The sequence below is a fragment of the Puma concolor genome, unplaced genomic scaffold, assembly GCF_028749965.1.
Source record: "Puma concolor isolate L17-30 unplaced genomic scaffold, mPumCon1.1.hap2 unalloc_scaffold_31, whole genome shotgun sequence".
NCBI classification, from domain to species: domain Eukaryota; kingdom Metazoa; phylum Chordata; class Mammalia; order Carnivora; family Felidae; genus Puma; species Puma concolor.
The window spans coordinates 303517-323542 of NW_028240238.1; the positions used below are offsets into that span (position 1 = coordinate 303517).

General features: G+C 39.7%; 1 protein-coding gene and 1 long non-coding RNA gene across 2 annotated transcripts in view; both read right to left on the reverse strand.

Annotated features, from left to right (window-relative positions):
• LOC147571290 (uncharacterized) overlaps positions 1 to 20026 on the reverse strand; it is a 46713-nt gene that overhangs the window by 7249 nt on the left and 19438 nt on the right. Inside the window, 4 exon segments of the mRNA XM_086696456.1 lie at positions 3724 to 3825; positions 4207 to 4511; positions 4514 to 5102; positions 5104 to 5514. Coding sequence (XP_086552582.1) covers positions 3724 to 3825; positions 4207 to 4511; positions 4514 to 5102; positions 5104 to 5514 — 1407 coding nt within the window.
• LOC147571291 (uncharacterized) lies at positions 17701 to 18893 on the reverse strand. The gene is made up of 2 exons (XR_015247530.1): positions 18590 to 18893; positions 17701 to 17964 (listed from the first exon to the last, which is right to left on the reverse strand). It is a non-coding gene; the product is annotated as an uncharacterized LOC147571291 (long non-coding RNA).

Below are 20026 nucleotides of genomic sequence, written 5' to 3' on the forward strand. Positions count from 1 at the left end.
AATCAACTAAAATTTTATTGGAAGAAATATGAGAATTCAGTAAGATGGCTAGATATAAAATCAAGAGATCAACATGTAAACCTCAATGACTTTCCTATGTTCCATAAATAATTAATCAAAAAACGGAAGAATTATCCCATTTACAATGATCAATAAAAAGGCATAAAGTACCTAGGAATAAACTTAGCAAAGAATGGGTAAGACCTATGAGATGAAAACACTAAAGCTCTTCTGAAGGACATTAAGAAGAAACGAATACATGATGTGAGACACTATTTTCCCAGAATAGTGTAAAGATGTCAGTTCCCTTCAAATTAACCTACAAAGTCAAGGCAATCCCATTCAAATCCCAAGACAGTTTTTTAAACAAAAACTGGCCAGCTGACATTTGGTAGAGAAAATGTGCAAGCATAGCTACAAACTGTATGAAAAAGAAGATCACAGAGCAGACATTAAAATACGTTCTTACGGAGCAACTGCAGTTAAGTATGTAGCGTGATACTGATACAGGAAAAGAAAACCAGATTGATAGAATAGAGTCCAGATAAAAATAGTATTTTAGATCCATGAAGAAAGAATGAACCATTCAATAAAAGATTTTAAAGTAACTGGATCTTTACGTAAGGGAAAAAAGTTAGATCCCCTACCTCGACCGTACCAAAACACCACACAGATTCCATACAGATTAAAAATAAATAAATCACAACAAATATTATAAGAGTACAGAAGAAAATATCAGAGACTGTTTTTATACCATGAGGCGAAAAGGCCTTGTTAACAAGACCCATGTCCCATAAGCCATGAGGCAGATATGGTGACGGACTGTCCACACCCTCCTGTTCATCGTAGTCCTTGCCCCCTTGATCCCCTGGATTGTTTGTCCTCTTCCTGTTGATTTATAAAACTCTCTTCATATGAGATATATTCATCCTTTCAAGGGCTTTCACTGAATTTCAATGTTTCAAATATTTGTCAGTGTTTTTATCGTGAAGGAGACGGAACCGTGGGATAGGAGACAGGCTGACTGCAGGCACAGCTGGGTTCTGCTTTGGGTTTTGCCACAGGGGCCTTAAGCTGATCCCCTTCTATGTATGAAAGAAGGATGGTGATATCATCCTCACAGGACTGTGGGGATTAAATCAGATGTCTGGTTTATTCCAAGCATAAATCAGACAAGACGATCAAATCTATCAAATGTTTCTGCATGTGGTATCAGGTCACAAAGCTTTTTCTCACCACAAGATCATAAAAGTATTGATTCTATTTTCTTCTAATACTTGGGCGGGTTCTTGTTTCTCTTTTTTTACATTGACTGAAATATGTTTTTTTAAGGTGAGAAATAGGGATCTGTTGTTATTTTCCTCCCAAATAATTAAGCAGTTGTTCTACTACCACTTATTTATTTTCGTCCACTGATTTGAATACTAAAAGGTAACATTTCAATGTTTATTTATTTTTGAGAGTGACAGAGAGAGAGAGTAAGAGTGAGAGAGGGGCAAAGAGAGAGAGAGACACACACAGAATCCAGAGCAGGCTCCAGGTTCTGAGCTGTCAGCACAGAGCCCAACACAGGGCTCGAACTCCTGAACCATGAAATTATGACCTGAGCCAAAGTAGGACGCTTAACCAACTGAGCCACCCAGGCGCCTCTAAAAGGTAACATTTCAAAAGTCCTAGTCACCCACGGATCTGTCTATTGCTGGACTCTGTAGGCTACTTCACATAAATATTAGGTTGCATTATTTCTCCTTGTGAAATTGACACAATGCCTCATCTCTTCCTTTGAACATCATTATTGTCCACTACAGGAAAAAAACTGCATGGTCTCTGACCTCAAAAAGTGTATCATCTAAGTAGGGAGAGGAAATAATGAAACCACATAAAAAAATATACACACAAGGTTAAACCACATAGGAATTTAAAACAGCAATAGGAGTTTATAGAACTTCCCCAAAAGCAAAAGGCTGCAGGCCACCTCAAGATGCAGAGTACTGACTGGACAATGGCCAATGATTTCTCTTCCCAGAGGTCATGGTAAGCTGACCCCACGCTAGTTCCTAGGCTCTTAGGCTGAGAAATCAGACCCTGATCTCATCAAGAGAGAACGCACTTCTTTCTACATGGAGGCAATATCACCTCACCAATGTCACAGGATTGATCAAAATCAGAATGTCAGGTCAAGACTTGACAATAAGGAAAACATCCGTTCCATAGATAGGGCATCTGTGTCTACATGATTGGGCATTACCTCCTGTGGAGACAGGCCTCTGTGGCACGCTGAAGTATAATCAGAAGGCTATTTGGTGAGAAGAGAAGTGGAAGAAAAGTAATTAGCTGAATCCAGTGTTTAATGGAAAGGACTGAGGTAGCTAGATCCATCCATCTGCCCCGCGGGCACAGCCCGGCTGGTGGGCCTGACTCTCATCTGCTGCCTGAGGTGCCATCTCTACTCTTAGGCAAGGCTAGGTGGGCACTGCCCATGTTGGTCTCTTCCTCACCATTTCTATGCCTTTACTACTGACCAACCCTCCAGAAGACAGACATGTTTCTCCTTAGCAGTTAATACATCCAGTCAGGCTTTACTCGAGTCTGAGAGACCAGGAAGCCTTACATATCTCTGCTCTGATCCATGACCTTGATATTTCTCTCTTGAGGAGCTGCCTTTTAACAAACTGTTTAGCATATTTTTGTTATCAGGGGAGGGGAATGCGTCACTGTAGACCCTAAGAAATGGTGACAATCTCACAGAAGGACTAGGTCCAGGAGTATTACAGTATTCGGGGAAGGCTTTGTGAAGAAAGATGAACTCGAGTTGGCTTTTGAAGGCTCATGGGACTTCCACCAGCAGAGTGAAATAAAGGAATTTCAAGTGGGCAAAGTCACCAACAAAAGTAGGAATGGGCATGGTCTGACTAGGGGATGGTGGGGGGCTGCTTTGGCTGAAATGGAGGGTTGCCATGACAGATGGCAATATATATATATGTATATATATATATATATATACATATATATATATATACATATACATATATATATAATAAGCATATGTATATTTGAATAAATATATTGAATATATATTCAATTCATACATAATTGAATAAAAGGTAAACAGGCAAGCTCCAGGAATAGGCAACTGTAATTATGACAAGCTTTGAGTAGCCTGATGCAGGATTTTAGCTGCAGGGTTTTAACTGAACCTGTCTACACAATGCCTTGCGAAGTGGAGGAGAGAGCTGTAGGTACATCTAATTAATCAACAAGATGACACTTTTATCTCTAAGCCATGCCCTTTCTTCCGAGATGACTGATAGCTCCATGAAGGTGAAGACTATTTCTCTCTCATCATTTTAGCCAACGAGGAAAGAAATCAGTGGTAGGAGGAGGATGACTGGTGAGTGCATCGAATCGACATAATTTTTTTGAGTTGAAGAAATTTTACTATCGTGTCAACTGTGGCCTTCTTAGACCTAATGTCTCAGAACAAGCTAATGGCTTGTTATCTTGGTTACAATCCACAGATGTCTCCCGGCAGTGGGGTTCCTTTTAAAATCCCTGGAATATACTTTGCAATGAAAGGACAAAGCCTATCTCCTTCCTCCAGACTGAAGAGGGATATCAGGTCGTGATAGGTGGGAAAGTGGCTTTGATTTTCAGTTTGTGGGTTCTGAATCTATTATAAAGAAGGAATATAGTCTGGGAATCTGAATTAATTGTTGTCCTTACCTCAATGAGACAGAAAACTATGATCAAAATCATCACTACTACAGTCACAGATATTGCCAAGATGAGTTTGTTGTTATAGCCATAGCCTGGAACTTTTGTGAGCTAAAAAAAGGGAAAGAACAATGTTTTTAGAAAACAGAGATAGGATGAAAGTTAACTATTCTTTAACGACTCTAAAACCCCATTCTTTCCGATGAATCGCTTATAGGTTCTTAAGGAATATACCAAATCTAATGTGATATGTAATCTTAATCATTAGCATTTTCTTCAAGAATTTATGTATCTTGTATGTTAGGTCCTCTTTTTGTCTACTCTGGGAACAGCGGCACTGTTTCCTAAATGAGCAAAGTGGCAGATCACTGCCTTAGCCAAAATTATGTGGCCAAGACAAGACCCGGACTAGGAGCCCCTGGTCCTTGTGCTTGGGTCCATGTCCTAAACCACCTAAATGTCGAGACCCCACATTTTGGGATTTATCCTCACCTCCCTTGACTCCTGCCCTCTCTGTTCACTCTGGACTTCTGTGCTCTCACTGATATAGTTCTCATTTTCCCATTGGTCCGTATCCCACTCTGCCTTGGACACCTTTACTTCTTGCTGCTCGCTGAGAAGCTTCATCAGGAGGCCTGTTCTGGAGATGAGCTTGGCACAGGCCAGCTGCATGTGGGTCTCGGAGCAGTCCATTTTCAAAGTCCGGATAACATGAGAAATGAGGCTTCTCACGTCATTGTTGGGGATGAGGGACTGTAGCTGCTGGTTTAACGGAATTTCAAACAGATCACCTTTGACACAGTGAAGCCTGTGGCTTTTGGGGGCAAGCCAGTGCCCGCATTGTGGTATTCCCATTGTGTATCATTGGTTTGTTTAACGGTCGGCATAGAGTTGTCTGCAGTAACAGTAGAATTAGCAGTGGAAAGATTCTTACGGTTTGTGAATTCAGGGAGGGTTTGTGCTGGCACAGTAGTGTTTCCTGTAGAAATATTTTCGTCAGAAACATTTTGGGCAGTAGCGTTCTCTGCAGTAGTGTTTTCTCTGTAAGTTCCTGAAGGAGCAAATAATTCTGGAAAAGGATTTTTCTGAGGACTCAGTTCTCCCGGAGATGAAAAATCCTCTCGTGAAGGGGAATTTATGAGGCTCCTGACTGCAGAGGATGGAGGCCTCTTTGCAAGCAGCTGTCTATTACTGAGTGAACTTTCCTTTCTGGACTTTCGATTCAGTTTGGCCTAGGGTGTTCTGTGGACCACATGGGAGCGACTTTTATGGAAGCGGTGTGTTTTTCTGGGGTGTGAGGCTGGCCCGAAAGCCTTCATATTTCTAACTCTAGCATTTGCATCTTCTAAAACAAAAACGCTGTACATGAAGTCTTTTGATTTTTTTTTTCACGTCAGGTGGGGATTTTGGAGCGGGGGTGGCAGAAGGCCTGCCCAAAGAGTATTGCTTCAGGAAAGAAGAGACCGCTGCCTTGTGCTCCTCTACGAACGAAGGCTCTGTATTGAAGGAGCTTCCCATTAATTTGCTGGGCCTGTGCGCCACGTGAAGCTCCCCTGGGGATGGTCTCCTGAGCCTTCTTTCCTTGGCCATGTTCTCCACAGACGGCTGGGCGTTCTGTTTCCTCTGGATGTTCTGACGTCTCAGTTCTTTTAAGTGCCTTTTCCGTATGCCCTTTGGGCCCTTGATGACCTTGTTCACTCTCAGGAACTTTTTCCCCACACTCTCAACCTCGTCTAGGCTCTTCTCCTGCGGTTGGGCAGTTTCCAATTTCTTTGGAAAGATTTGACATTTAAACTTGGGACCTAATCACTTAGATTCCACCTACACCTGCCTAAATAACCCAGAAAGCCGCCAGAGGATTAGCAGAACGGAGTCTCCGGAGCCAAGCGCAGATGAGAGGCCCACAGAAGAGGGGCCCCTCCTGAAGTGGATCACCTAAGGAGAAGCGAGCTAAGCCTGCCCCTCCTGCCCACCCCAGCTAATACGCCTACCCACCCCAGCTAATACGCCAGATCCCCAGCATCACAAGCCTGGCAGTGTGCAAGTAGCCCAGATGGGCCACGCCACCCTACAGTGAATCCCGCCCCTAGGAGAGGAGAAGAGAAGGCACACACCAGTCTGACTGTGGCCCCAGCGGTGGGCTGGGGGCAGACATCAGGTCGGACTGCGGCCCCGCCCACCAACTCCAGTTATACACCACAGCACAGGGGAAGCGCCCTGCAGGTCCTCACCACTCCAGGGACTACCCAAAATGACCAAGCGGAAGAATTCCCCTCAGAAGCATCTCCAGGAAATAACAACAGCTAATGAACTGATCAAAAAGGATTTAAATAATATAACAGAAAGTGAATTTAGAATAATAGTCATAAAATTAATCGCTGGGCTTGCAAACAGTATGGAGGACAGCAGAGAATCTCTTGCTACAGAGATCAAGGGACTAAGGAACAGTCACGAGGAGCTGAAAAGCGCTTTAAACGAAATGCAAAACAAAATGGAAACGACGACAGCTCGGATTGAAGAGGCAGAGGAGAGAATAGGTGAACTAGAGGATAAAGTTATGGAAAAAGAGGAAGCTGAGAGAAAGAGAGATAAAAAAATCCAGGAGTATGAGGGGAAAATTAGAGAACTGAGCGATACACTAAAAAGAAATAATATACGCATAATTGGTATCCCAGAGGAGGAAGAGAGAGGGAAAGGTGCTGAAGGGGTACTTGAAGAAATTATAACTGAGAACTTCCATGAACTGGGGAAGGAAAAAGGCATTGAAATCCAAGAGGCACAGAGAACTCCCTTCAGACGTAACTTGAATCGATCTTCTGCACGACATATCATAGTGAAACTGGCAAAATACAAGGATAAAGAGAAAATTCTGAAAGCAGCAAGGGATAAACGTGCCCTCACATATAAAGGGAGACCTATAAGACTCGTGACTGATCTCTCTTTTGAAACTTGGCAGGCCAGAAAGAATTGGCACGAGATCTTCAGTGTGCTAAACAGAAAAAGTATGCAGCCGAGAATCCTTTATCCAGCAAGTCTGTCATTTAGAATAGAAGGAGAGATAAAGGTCTTCCCAAACAAACAAAAACTGAAGGAATTTGTCACCACTAAACCAGCCCTACAAGAGATCCTAAGGGGGACCCTGTGAGACAAAGTACCAGAGACATCGCTACAAGCATAAAACATACAGACATCACAATGACTCTAAACCCGTATCTTTCTATAATAACACTGAATGTAAATGGATTAAATGCGCCAACCAAAAGACATAGGGTATCAGAATGGATAAAAAAACAAGACCCATCTATTTGCTGTCTACAAGAGACTCATTTTAGACCTGAGGACACCTTTAGATTGAGAGTGAGGGGATGGAGAACTATTTATCATGCTACTGGAAGCCAAAAGAAAGCTGGAGTAGCCATACTTGTATCAGACAAACTAGACTTTAAATTAAAGGCTGTAACAAGAGATGAAGAAGGGCATTATATAATAATTACAGGGTCTATCCATCAGGAAGAGCTAACAATTATAAATGTCTATGCGCCGAATACCGGAGCCCCCAAATATATAAAACAATTACTCATAAACATAAGCAACCTTATTGATAAGAATGTGGTAATTGCAGGGAACTTTAACACTCCACTTACAGAAATGGATAGATCATCTAGACACACGGTCAGTAAAGAAACAAGGGCCCTGAATGAGACATTGGATCAGATGGACTTGACAGATATATTTAGAACTCTGCATCCCAAAGCAACAGAATATACTTTCTTCTCGAGTGCACATGCAACATTCTCCAAGATAGATCATATACTGGGTCACAAAACAGCCCTTCATAAGTTTACAAGAATTGAAATTATACCATGCATACTTTCAGACCACAATGCTATGAAGCTTGAAATCAACCACAGGAAAAAGTCTGGAAAACCTCCAAAAGCATGGAGGTTAAAGAACACCCTACTAAAGAATGTGTGGGTCAGCCAGGCAATTAGAGAAGAAAGTAAAAAATATATGGAAACAAGCGAAAATGAAAATACAACAATCCAAACGCTTTGGGACGCAGCGAAGGCAGTCCTGAGAGGAAAATACATTGCAATCCAGGCCTATCTCAAGAAACAAGAAAAATCCCAAATACATAATCTAACAGCACACCTAAAGGAAATAGAAGCAGAACAGCGAAGGCAGCCTAAACCCAGCAGAAGAAGAGAAATAATAAAGATCAGAGCAGAAATAAACAATAGAGAGTCTAAAAAAACTGTAGAGCAGATCAACGAAACCAAGAGTTGGTTTTTTGAAAAAATAAACAAAATTGACAAACCTCTAGCCAGGCTTCTCAAAAAGAAAAGGGAGATGACCCAAATAGATAAAATCATGAATGAAAATGGAATTATTACAACCAATCCCTCAGAGATACAAACAATTATCAGGGAATACTATGAAAAATTATATGCCAACAAATTGGGCAACCTGGAAGAAATGGACAAATTCCTAAACACCCACACTCTTCCAAAACTCAATCAGGAGGAAATAGAAAGCTTGAACAGACCCATAACCAGCAAAGAAATTGAATCGGTTATCAAAAATCTCCCAACAAATAAGAGTCCAGGACCAGATGGCTTCCCAGGGGAGTTCTACCAGACGTTTAAAGCAGAGATAATACCTATCCTTCTCAAGCTATTCCAAAAAATAGAAGGGGAAGGAAAACTTCCAGACTCATTCTATGAAGCCAGTATTACTTTGATTCCTAAACCAGACAGAGACCCAGTAAAAAAAGAGAACTACAGGCCAATATCCCTGATGAATATGGATGCAAAAATTCTCAATAAGATACTGGCAAATCGAATTCAACGGCATATAAAAAGAATTATTCACCATGACCAAGTGGGATTCATTCCTGGGGTGCAGGGCTGGTTCAACACTCGCAAATCAATCAACGTGATACATCACATTAACAAAAAAAAAAAAAGAGAAGAACCATATGATCCTGTCAATCGATGCAGAAAAGGCCTTTGACAAAATCCAGCACCCTTTTTTAATAAAAACCCTTGAGACAGTCGGGATGGAAGGAACATACTTAAAGATCATAAAAGCCATTTATGAAAAGCCCACAGCTAACATCATCCTCAACGGGGAAAAACTAGAGCTTTTTCCCTGAGATCAGGAACACGACAGGGATGCCCACTCTCACCGCTGTTGTTTAACATAGTGCTGGAAGTTCTAGCATCAGCAATCAGACAACAAAAGGAAATCAAAGGCATCAAAATTGGCAAAGATGAAGTCAAGCTTTCGCTTTTTGCAGATGACATGATATTATACATGGAAAATCCGATAGACTCCACCAAAGTCTGCTAGAACTGATACATGAATTCAGCAAAGTTGCAGGATACAAAATCAATGTACAGAAATCAGTTGCATTCTTATACACTAACAATGAAGCAACAGAGAGACAAATAAAGAAACTGATCCCATTCACAATTGCAGCAAGAAGCATAAAATACCTAGGAATAAATCTAACCAAAGATGTAAAAGATCTGCATGCTGAAAACTATAGGAAACTTATGAAGGTAATTGAAGATTTAAAGAAATGGAAAGACATTCCCTGCTCATGGATTGGAAGAATAAATATTGTCAAAATGTCCATACTACCCAAAGCTATCTACACATTCAATGCAATCCCAATCAAAATTGCACCAGCATTCTTCTCGAAACTAGAACAAGCAATCCTAAAATTCATATGGAACCACAAAAGGCCCCGAATAGCCAAAGTAATTTTGAAGAAGAAGACCAAAGCAGGAGGCACCACAATCCCAGACTTTAGCCTCTACTACAAAGCTGTCATCATCAAGACAGCATGGTATTGGCACAAAAACAGACACATAGACCAATGGAATAGAATAGAAACCCCAGAACTAGACCCACAAACGTATGGCCAACTCATCTTTGACAAAGCAGGAAAGAACATCCAATGGAAAAAAGACAGTCTCTTTAACAAATGGTGCTGGGAGAACTGGACAGCAACATGCAGAAGAATGAAACTAGACCACTTTCTCACACCATTCACAAAAATAAACTTAAAATGGATAAAGGACCTGAATGGGAGACAGGAAACCATCAAAACCTTAGAGGAGAAAGCAGGAAAAGACCTCTCTGACCTCAGCCGTAGCAATCTCTTACTCGACACATCCCCAAAGGCAAGGGAATTAAAAGCAAAAGTGAATTACTGGGACCTTATGAAGATAAAACGCTTCTGCACAGCAAAGGAAACAACCAACAAAACTAAAAGGCAACCAACGGAATGGGAAAAGATATTTGCAAATGACATATCGGACAAAGGGCTAGTATCCAAAATCTATAAAGAGCTCACCAAACTCCACACCCGAAAAGCAAATAACCCAGTGAAGAAATGGGCAGAAAACATGAATAGACACTTCTCTAAAGAAGACATCCGGATGGCCAACAGGCACATGAAAAGATGTTCAACGTCGCTCCTTATCAGGGAAATACAAATCAAAACCACACTCAGATATCACCTCACGCCAGTCAGAGTGGCCAAAATGAACAAATCGGGAGACTGTAGATGCTGGAGAGGATGTGGAGAAACGGGAACCCTCTTGCACTGTTGGTGGGAATGCAAATTGGTGCAGCCGCTCTGGAAAGCAGTGTGGAGGTTCCTCAGAAAATTAAAAATAGACCTACCCTATGACCCAGCAATAGCACTGCTAGGAATTTATCCAAGGGATACAGGAGTACTGATGCATAGGGGCACTTGTACCCCAATGTTTATAGCAGCACTCTCAACAATAGCCAAATGATGGAAAGAGCCTAAATGTCCATCAACTGATGAATGGATAAAGAAATTGTGGTTTATATACACAATGGAATACTACGTGGCAATGAGAAAAAATGAAATATGGCCTTTTGTAGCAACGTGGATGGAACTGGAGAGTGTGATGCTAAGTGAAATAAGCCATACAGAGAAAGACAGATACCATATGATTTCACTCTTATGTGGATCCTGAGAAACTTAACAGAAACCCATGGGGGAGGGGAAGGAAAAAAAAAAAAAAAGAGGTTAGAGTGGGAGAGAGCCAAAGCATAAGAGACTGTTAAAAACTGAGAACAAACTGAGGGTTGATGGGGGGTGGGAGGGAGGGGAGGGTGGGTGATGGGTATTGAGGAGGGCACCTTTTGGGATGAGCACTGGGTGTTGTATGGAAACCAATTTGACAATAAATTTCATATATTAAAAAAATAAATAAATAAAAAATAAAATATAAAACAAGGTAAAAAATAAACAAAAAATAAACAAAAAACCAAATGAATGAATAAACAACAACAAAAAAGAGAAAACACTTGTAAATATGGAGAACAAACTAGGGATATGGACAAAATGAGTGAAAAGGGTTAAGAGGTACAAACTTGCAGTTATAAAATAAATAAGTCACCAGATGAAAAGTACAGCATAGGGAATATCGTCAATAATACTGTAATATACTTATTGTGGTGAGCATTTCATAATGTATATAAAAGATCACTGTGTTGTACACCTGAAACTAATTTAATATTACATGATCTATATATACTTCAATAAAAGAGATAATTGAGGGGCACCCAGGTGGCTCAGTCAGTTAAGCATCTGACTTCAGCTCAGGTCATGATCTCATAGTCTGTGATTTCAGGCCCCACATCAGGCTCTGTGTCTACAGCTCAGAGCCTGGAGCCTGCTTCAGATTCTGTGTCTCCCTCTCTCTCTGCCCCTCCCCCACTTGCACTCTGTCTCTCTCAAAAATAAAAAATAAAAAAAGATAATTGACTATTTAAACAAAAAAAATAATATGGTGTGCTAAAAGTAAAACGTATGAAAACAATAGCACAAAGGTCAGGAGGGGAACAATGGAAGTACACTATTTATTGTAAGGTTCTTATACTATTCATGAAATCATATCATATCATTTGAAGATAGACTGTGATAAGTTAAACATGAACACTACAAACCATTAAACAGCTACTAAAATAACAAAACCTGAGTTGTAACTATTTATCCCCCCACCAAAAAATAATAAAACGTACTAAATCAACCCAAGAGCAGGAAGAAAAAGAAAAAGAAAAGAAACAAAGAACAGATGGGATACATAGAAAGAGTAGACAGTAGCTTTAAATGTAATCCTATAAATAATTACATTAACTATAAATGGTGCAATCACCTAATTAAAAGATAGAGTTGTCATACTGGATAAAAAAGCAAAAGCCAACTATATGCTGTCTATAAGATTCATCTTCAATACAAAGATATAAGTAGGTTAAAAATATGGAAGAAATTATGCTTTGCTAACACTAATCAAACGAAACCTTGAGTGGCTATATTTACTATAGGACAAAGTCAATTTCAAAGCGAAGATATTACCAGGGATAAATGAGGTTATTCCATTGTGATAGAAATGTCAACTAATAGAAAAGACATAACTTAAAAATTTATGTATCTGATAATAGAACTTCCAAATATATTAAGGAGAATAGGAAAGAGAGACACAAAAGTACACAATTATAGTTGGAGATTTCAATATCCCTCTCTCAATAATTGACAGAAAAAATATATAGAAAATGAGTAATGATACATCAGACTTGAAAAATACTACCAACCTACTTGACCTAGTTGACATTTATAGAATACTCCACACCAAATCAGCAGACTACATATTTTTTTTCAAGTGGGCACATAATATTTATCAAAATAGACCATATTCTCATCTATTACCAGAATTCATTGGCTATAAAACAAGCCTCAATAAATTTAAAAGGATTTCAGTCATCCAACATATTGTTCTGTGACCAGAATGGAATTAAATAACAAATTAACAGATCTGTAAAATCTCCAAATATTTAGAAACTAACCAACACACTCCTAAGGAACCCTATTGGTCAAATAAGTCAAAATGGATATTAAAAACGATTTTGTACCGACTGAAACTGAAAACACATGTCAACATGTGGGATGTTGCTCATATAGTATTCATCTTCCCCAGTGTCCACTTTTTTTTTTTTTAAGTTTTTTTTTTTAACGTTTATTTATTATTTTTGGGACAGAGAGAGACAGAGCATGAACGGGGGAGGGGCAGAGAGAGGGAGACACAGAATCGGAAACAGGCTCCAGGCTCCGAGCCATCAGCGCAGAGCCCGACGCGGGGCTCAAACTCACGGACCGCGAGATCGTGACCTGGCTGAAGTCGGACGCTTAACCGACTGCGCCACCCAGGCGCCCCCCCCCCCCCCCCAGTGTCCACTTTGAAGAAACTAGAAAAAGAAAAGGAAATTCATCACTGAGTAAGGAGAGAAAATGGAATGATGAAGATCAAAGCAGAAATTTTTAAAAAGGAAAACAAAAATAGAGAAGTCAGTGTAATGAAAAGGCACTTTTTAGAGAAGATAAGTAAAACTGATAAACTTCTGGCCAGATTTATCAAGAAAAGACAAGAGAAGACACAAATTATCAATATCAAAAATGAGAGGAATGACATCACTACAATTCTACAGATACTAAAAGGATAATAAGGGAACATTATAAAATACTTTATGTCAATAACTTCAAGATGAAATAGATTCCCTGAAAGACATGAACTACTCCAAAAAATAAGTATGTAATTTAAGTAGCACTATTACAAAAATAAAATCTGTAGTTTAACACTTTCTCACAAAGAAAGCTTCAAGCCCACATGGCTTCACTGGTGAATTCTAGCAAACATTTAAGGAAAACATAATGCCAATTCTGCACAAACTGTACTAGAGAATTGAAGAGAGGGGACTACTTCCCAACTCAATTTTAAGGCCAACATTCACCTTATGAAAAATAGATCAAGACATTAGAAGAAAGGATAGATAGAAGATCTCATATACTGCAGGCTGGAATGCAAAATGGTACATCCACTTTAGAAAACAGGTAAGCAGTTTCTTAAACAGTTAAATATACACTTAGCATATGATGTAGCAATCCTGCCATTAGGTATTTTACCCCCTCCCCCCCTCCCCCAATGAAAACATACGCTCATACGAAGACCTGCATGTAAGTGTTTTAAGCAACTTTATTCATAAAGGCCAAAAAGCTAGAAACAACTCAAATGCCCATTAACTGATGAACGCATAAACAAACTGGTATATCCTCACAACTGCAATACTACTCGGCAATAAAAAGGAAATGAACTACTGACATGTGCAAACACATGGATGAGTCTCTGGGGTGCCTGGGTGGCTCAGTCAGATAAGTGACCGACTTTGGCTCAGGCCGTGATCTCATGTTCCGCAGGTTCATGCCCTGTATTGGGCTCTGCGCTGACAGAGCCTGGAGCCTGCTTCGGGTTCTGTGTGTGTCTGTCTCTCTCTCTCTCTCTCTCTCTCTCTCTCTCTCTCTCCCTCTCCTGCTTATGCTCTCTGTTTCTCAAAAATAAATAAACGTTAAAAAAGTTAAAAAAACACATGGATGAATCTCAAAAGGATTATGCTGAAAGGAACCAATCACAGAAGACTGCATACTGTATGATTTCATTTATTTATTTTTTTTAATGTTCATTTATTTTTGAGAGAGAGAGAGAGATGGAGGGCAAATGGGGAAGGGGTAGAGAGACAGGGAGACACAGAATCCGAAGCAGGCTCCAGGCTCTGAGCTGTCAGGACAGAGTCCGATGCAGGGCTTGAACTCACGAACCGCGAGATCATGACCTGAGCTGAAGTCGGACGCTTAACTGCCCGAGCCACCCAGGTGCCCCTTGTATGATTTCATTTATAAGACACTGTGGAGAAGGCAAAACTATAGGGACAAAAATTAGGTTGGTGGTTGCCAGGGCTGGTGGTGACAAAAGGGGATTGGCTGCAAAGGCACATAGGGGCCTTTTGGGGTGACAGAAATGGTCTACGTCTCAAATGTGGTGGTGCTTACATAACTACACGTTTGTCAAAACTCATCAAACTGTACGCTTAAAAAGAGTAAATTTTATACCTCAATAAATCTGACTTAAGAAGACAATAAAACAAATCTAAATCAACAACTAAGTGAAAATACACATAAGAAAAATCAACTTACAGTGTTTCCAAATTCAAGGGTCATCATGAGGATGCTCTCAACTGTTGTAAGTGACACCTGTGTTGATCCCATGTCTCTGAAGGAGAAAGCCCAAACATGCGTGATTTGAACCCAAGGATAAAAATTCTGTACCTAAAAAGATACTTAACAACATGTGGTTACTTCAATTCTGGCTTCTTTGTCAAGTCAGCTCAAGAGTTTTCTTGCTATGGACAATAATTTCAGAAAACTCCCAATGAAGACATTTTATGTGCATCATCAAATTAATCACCTTGGTGCTCAACAGTACAATCCTTTTTACTCTTATCCTCATTTTCATTCTCAATTGCATCCACCTCTCTTGATTAGTCTTTTTTTCTTTTAATATACACCTTACTCCACTTTCCACTTTGAGATAAATGGTATTTCTACCTACATCTGCAAGTCCCATGTCTCTTATGTGTTCTTCAATACTATTCCTTCCTCTGCAGGCTATCTTGCCCATATACGTTTTTTCTTTGCTAATAATGCTTATTTCAATAACCGAGTTAAAACTTAAATTAGGACTTTTTCCCAAAACGCAAAATACTTAATCTTTTGATGACAACAAAAAAGATCAGAAATCATCTCATGAGCCATGAGATTGTTGCAATACTTACAAATATTTTAATGCTGGCAACTTAAAAAGATAGGAATCTTCAACAGCTGACAGAGGGTTACGACTGATAATTCTGAAAAATGCAATGGAATTAAAATGATCTGCATTTCCAGTAATGACTACCACGAACGTTTATGTTCATTTTGGGGGTATGGAACTGGAAGGTTAAAACTAATCATTTTCTGCCTTTGCCTATAAATCACCCTTACATTCTGTAAAGCACTCTTCCTTTGGGAACTACCCAGCTCTCTGGACGATAAAGTGGAGAACAGAAAGAGAAAAAAAAATTTTTTTTTTTTTTTTTTTTTTTTTTACGTGGACAGCAAAGCCAAGATATGCCAAAGAACTTTTTGGGCTGAAAACCCTAGAAGTGACTATGCTGGTAGGAAGCCCAGGCTCTGTAGGAAATACTGTTTCTAGTGTCCTCTATAATTCTAGGTGCTTTTCCTTTATCTCTAGAAATGTAAAAAATTCCACAGTTTAAAACACCCGGTTAAAGACAAAAATAGGACCAATTCCTCAGTTTGGGGGCCAAAGACAAAGGGATTAATCTAAGAGGAAATGGTGAAAGCTATACCCCCACCATGTGTATTCTCCTATGACAGCCTTTGTTAGGTGGCATATGATCCCGTTTCCTTATCCATCTCCTGGACTGCCAGCTCCCTGAGGGCAGGGACCATACTCTATTGTCATTTTTGTCCCTGTGCCTGACAGAGTGCTTGTTATTTACTAGTTACTTAGTGAAGGCTTGTTGAATAAATAACATTTTGTCACTGCTTGACACAAGTTTTTATTCCAAAATGCTGAGTAGATTTTCTTCTCAGTTCTTTACAGCAAAAATAAAGTGAAGGAAACAGGAAGAAAGAAAAGAAAATCTGCCTTTAGGTTGACTCTGCTCAAGAATCATCACTGTACTTTTGCAAAATTATAAGGATAATCATCACAACCAATACTATTGAGCTATGGGGCATCTGTGATCAGCATTTCACATTTAAACCTCACAATAACCTTATGTGATAGATACATCATTACCCCATTTTACAAGTGAGGAAACTGAAGTACAGAGAGGTTGTATAATTTGTCCCAGTTTGTCCAGCCAGTCAAGAAGCAGAGATGGAATCTGAACTCAGTTCTGACTCCAAAGCCTGTATTTAAATTGTATGGAAAAAAGGGGGTTTAAAATAGCCGTTACCTTAAACTTAACTTTGAGAGCATTAAATATAGAAACACTTTGCTGAACTTCATCTCTCCATCTGGGAGAGCTTCTCTAAGAATTACATTTTCTATTTTTATTCCTTTCCTCTAATCATCTCCCATGATTAAGTATTTAATTAGCCTGTGATCATTGAGACTTTACAGATTTCATTTCTTATTTTTTTATTCTATTTTTTGAGAGAGAGAGTACAAGAGTATGAGTGAAGGGAGGCAGAGGAAGAGAGAGAGAGAGAATCCCAAGCAGGCTCCATGCCCCGTGCAGAGCCTGACATGGGGCTTGATCCCATGACCGCAAGATCATGACCTGAGCCGAAATCAAGAGTCAGGCAGTTAACTGAGCCACCCAGGTGCCCTGAGACTTTAGAGATTTTAAAGCCCTGTTACAGGTGAATCAGTGAAAATGAGAGAGGAAGGACGTCTGAAAATTCATCCTTCCGTAAAAGCAACAACAACAACAACTAGCAAAAATGGTCAAAATCAACTTTCTCAGAACTTTGGAAATTTTAACCAATGGGCTTGCAGCAACCCGGAGAGCATGTATTAAAGAAAAAATTACTAATTTCTATAAGAACAGTGAGCTCTGTTGTTTTAACTTGTCCTCAACCTCTGCTCTCCATCCTGATGATAACCTTAAAAATTGCCCACATCCCAGGGGAACAAAATGGAGCTGAAGTTCCTTAAAGCCTCATTCCCAAAGAACAAACTGTCATTGTTTTACCTGTCTAGTGGGGTCCCTAAAAAACTTCACTTGAAAGCCTTGCCCTTGACCTCACTGAGAACTGCACAGTGCTAAAATAGCCTCTTCCCAAGGGGCCTTTTTTGAAAACAATTATAGATAAATGTTTTAATCTGGCAGCTATGTGAGGCAATTGATCACAAGACAAAAAATAGCCTAAACAAAAAGCCTAAAAGGGAAAAGCTGAGAAATGAGATGTCCATAGGGACTTTGAAATGCTCCAACATCTTCCTGGGTAACTAGAAGACCACAAGACATATTCCTGGGAATGTAGAAAAAAAACCTTAGCACTAATAAATGAGTTCAGCAAGGTTACAGGACACAAGATCGATATGTAAAAATTAGCTTTATTTCTATACATCAGCAATGACTATTCCAAAAATGAAATTAAGAAAACAATTCCATGTATAACAGTACTCAAAAGAATAAAATACTTAGGAAAACATTTAACCAAAGAAGTGCAAGAATCACACTAAAAACCACAAAACGTTGTTGAAAGAAATTAAAGAAGATTGAAATAAACGTAAAGATATGCCATGTTCACGGATCAGAAGAAAATATTGTTAAAATGGCACTATACCCCAGATTGAACTGTGGTTTCAGTATAATCCCTATCAAAACCCCAACTGACTTCTTTCCAAATATTGGCAAGCTAATTCTAAAATCTGTATGTCAATTCAAGGGACCGAGAATAGCCCAAAATGATCTTTAAAAAAAAAAAAAAAAAGTTTATCTATTCATTTTGAGAGACAGCGAGCATACACACCCGTGCAGAAGAGCAAACATGAGCGAGTGTGAGTGGGGAAAAGTGTGAGCAGGGGAGGGGCAGAGGGAGAAGGAGAGGGAGCATCCCAAGCAGGCTCCATGCTGTCAGTGCAGATGGCAACACGGGGTTCCATCTCACAAACTGTGAGGTCATGACCTGAGCTGAAATCAAGAGCCGGCCACTTAACCAACTGAGCTACCCAGGGGCTCCAAAACGATTTTGACAAAGAACAACCAAATGGGGAGACTCACACGCCCTGGTTTCAAAACCTACTTCAAAACTACAGTAATCACGGTGTGGTACTGGCATAAGAACAGACATGTAAGCTGATGGAACAGAACTGACAGTCCAGGAATAAATCCTCACATTTATGGCCCACTGATTTTCAACAAGGGTGCCAACACCATTCAATGTGGGAAGACTAGTGTTTTCAAATGATGCTGGGACAACCGTATATCCCCATACAAAATAATGGAGTTGGATTCCTACACTTCACACCATATATAAATATTAACTCAAAATGAGTCAAAGACCTAAATGGAAGAGCTCAAGCTATAAAACTCTCAGGAGAGAAATCTTTATGACCTTGGATTTAGGCAACAGTTTCTTAGACATGACACAAAAAGCACAACAAACCAAAGGAAAAATAGGTAAGCTGGACTTTATTTAAAAATAAAAAAACAACCCAAAACTATCATATGTCTGATACAAGTCTAGTATCCAGAATATCCAGAATATATAAAGAACTCTTAAAACTCAGAAAAAGACAAATAATCAAATGTTTAAATGGGTAAAGGATTTGAAGAGACATTTCGCCAAAGAAAATACATGAATGGCCAATAAGCACATGAAAAGATGCTCAATGTCTTAGGTCATTAGGGAAATAGAAATCAAAGCTACAATGAGATACTACTCTACACTCACTAAGATGGCTATGATCGAACAGAGAGACAATGATAAGTGGTAGCAAGATTTGGGGAAACCAGAATCTTCATACATTGGTGGGAATGTAAGATGGTGTAGTCACTGTGGAAAACAGTTTGGCAGTTCCTCAAAAGGGTTAAATATAGAGTTACTACATGACCCAGCAATTCCACTCTTAGGTACGTACCCAAGAGAATTAAAAACATATGACCACACAAAAACTTGTACATGAATACTCATAGCAGCATTATTCATAAGAGCCAAAAAGTCAAAATAATCCAAATGTCCAATAACTCACGAATGGATGAACAAAATGTGATTGGAGCACCTGGGTGGCTCAGTCGGTTAAGCATCTGACTTTGGCTCAGGTCGTCATCTCACAGTTCATGAGTTCGAGCTCTACATCAGGCTCTGTGGTTTTGGATCCTCTGTCCCCCTCTCCCTCTGCCCCTTCCCCGCTTGTGTGTGCGCTCTCTTTCAAAAATAAATAAACATTGAAAAAAGAATGAAGTACTGAAACATGCTACAACCGGATAAATCTTGAAGCCAACAAGCTATGTGAAAGAAACTAGACACACATTTCGATGAAATGTCCAGAATAGGCAAATCCATAGGGGCAGAAGGTAAATTAGTTGTTGCCAGGGGCCTGGGGGGAGGGGAGAATGGGGAGTAAAGGCTGATGGGTATGGTATTTCTTTTGAGGGGGGTGATGACAATGTTCTGGAATTAGCAGTGATTACTGTCTATCAAAGTATACCATTGCACTATATACTTTATAACGTTGCATATTCTATTATGCATATTCTATATCTCAATTTGAAAAAAAAAAAAAAAAAAAGAACCACGTTGTGATAAATAGAGAACCAGTTGCCAGAAGATAAACATGTTAGTAGGTGGAGAAAAGGGGAGCGAAGATTCAAACTCTTCCACAACGGAGGTCAGAGGGAGTTAGCGGTGCGGCTG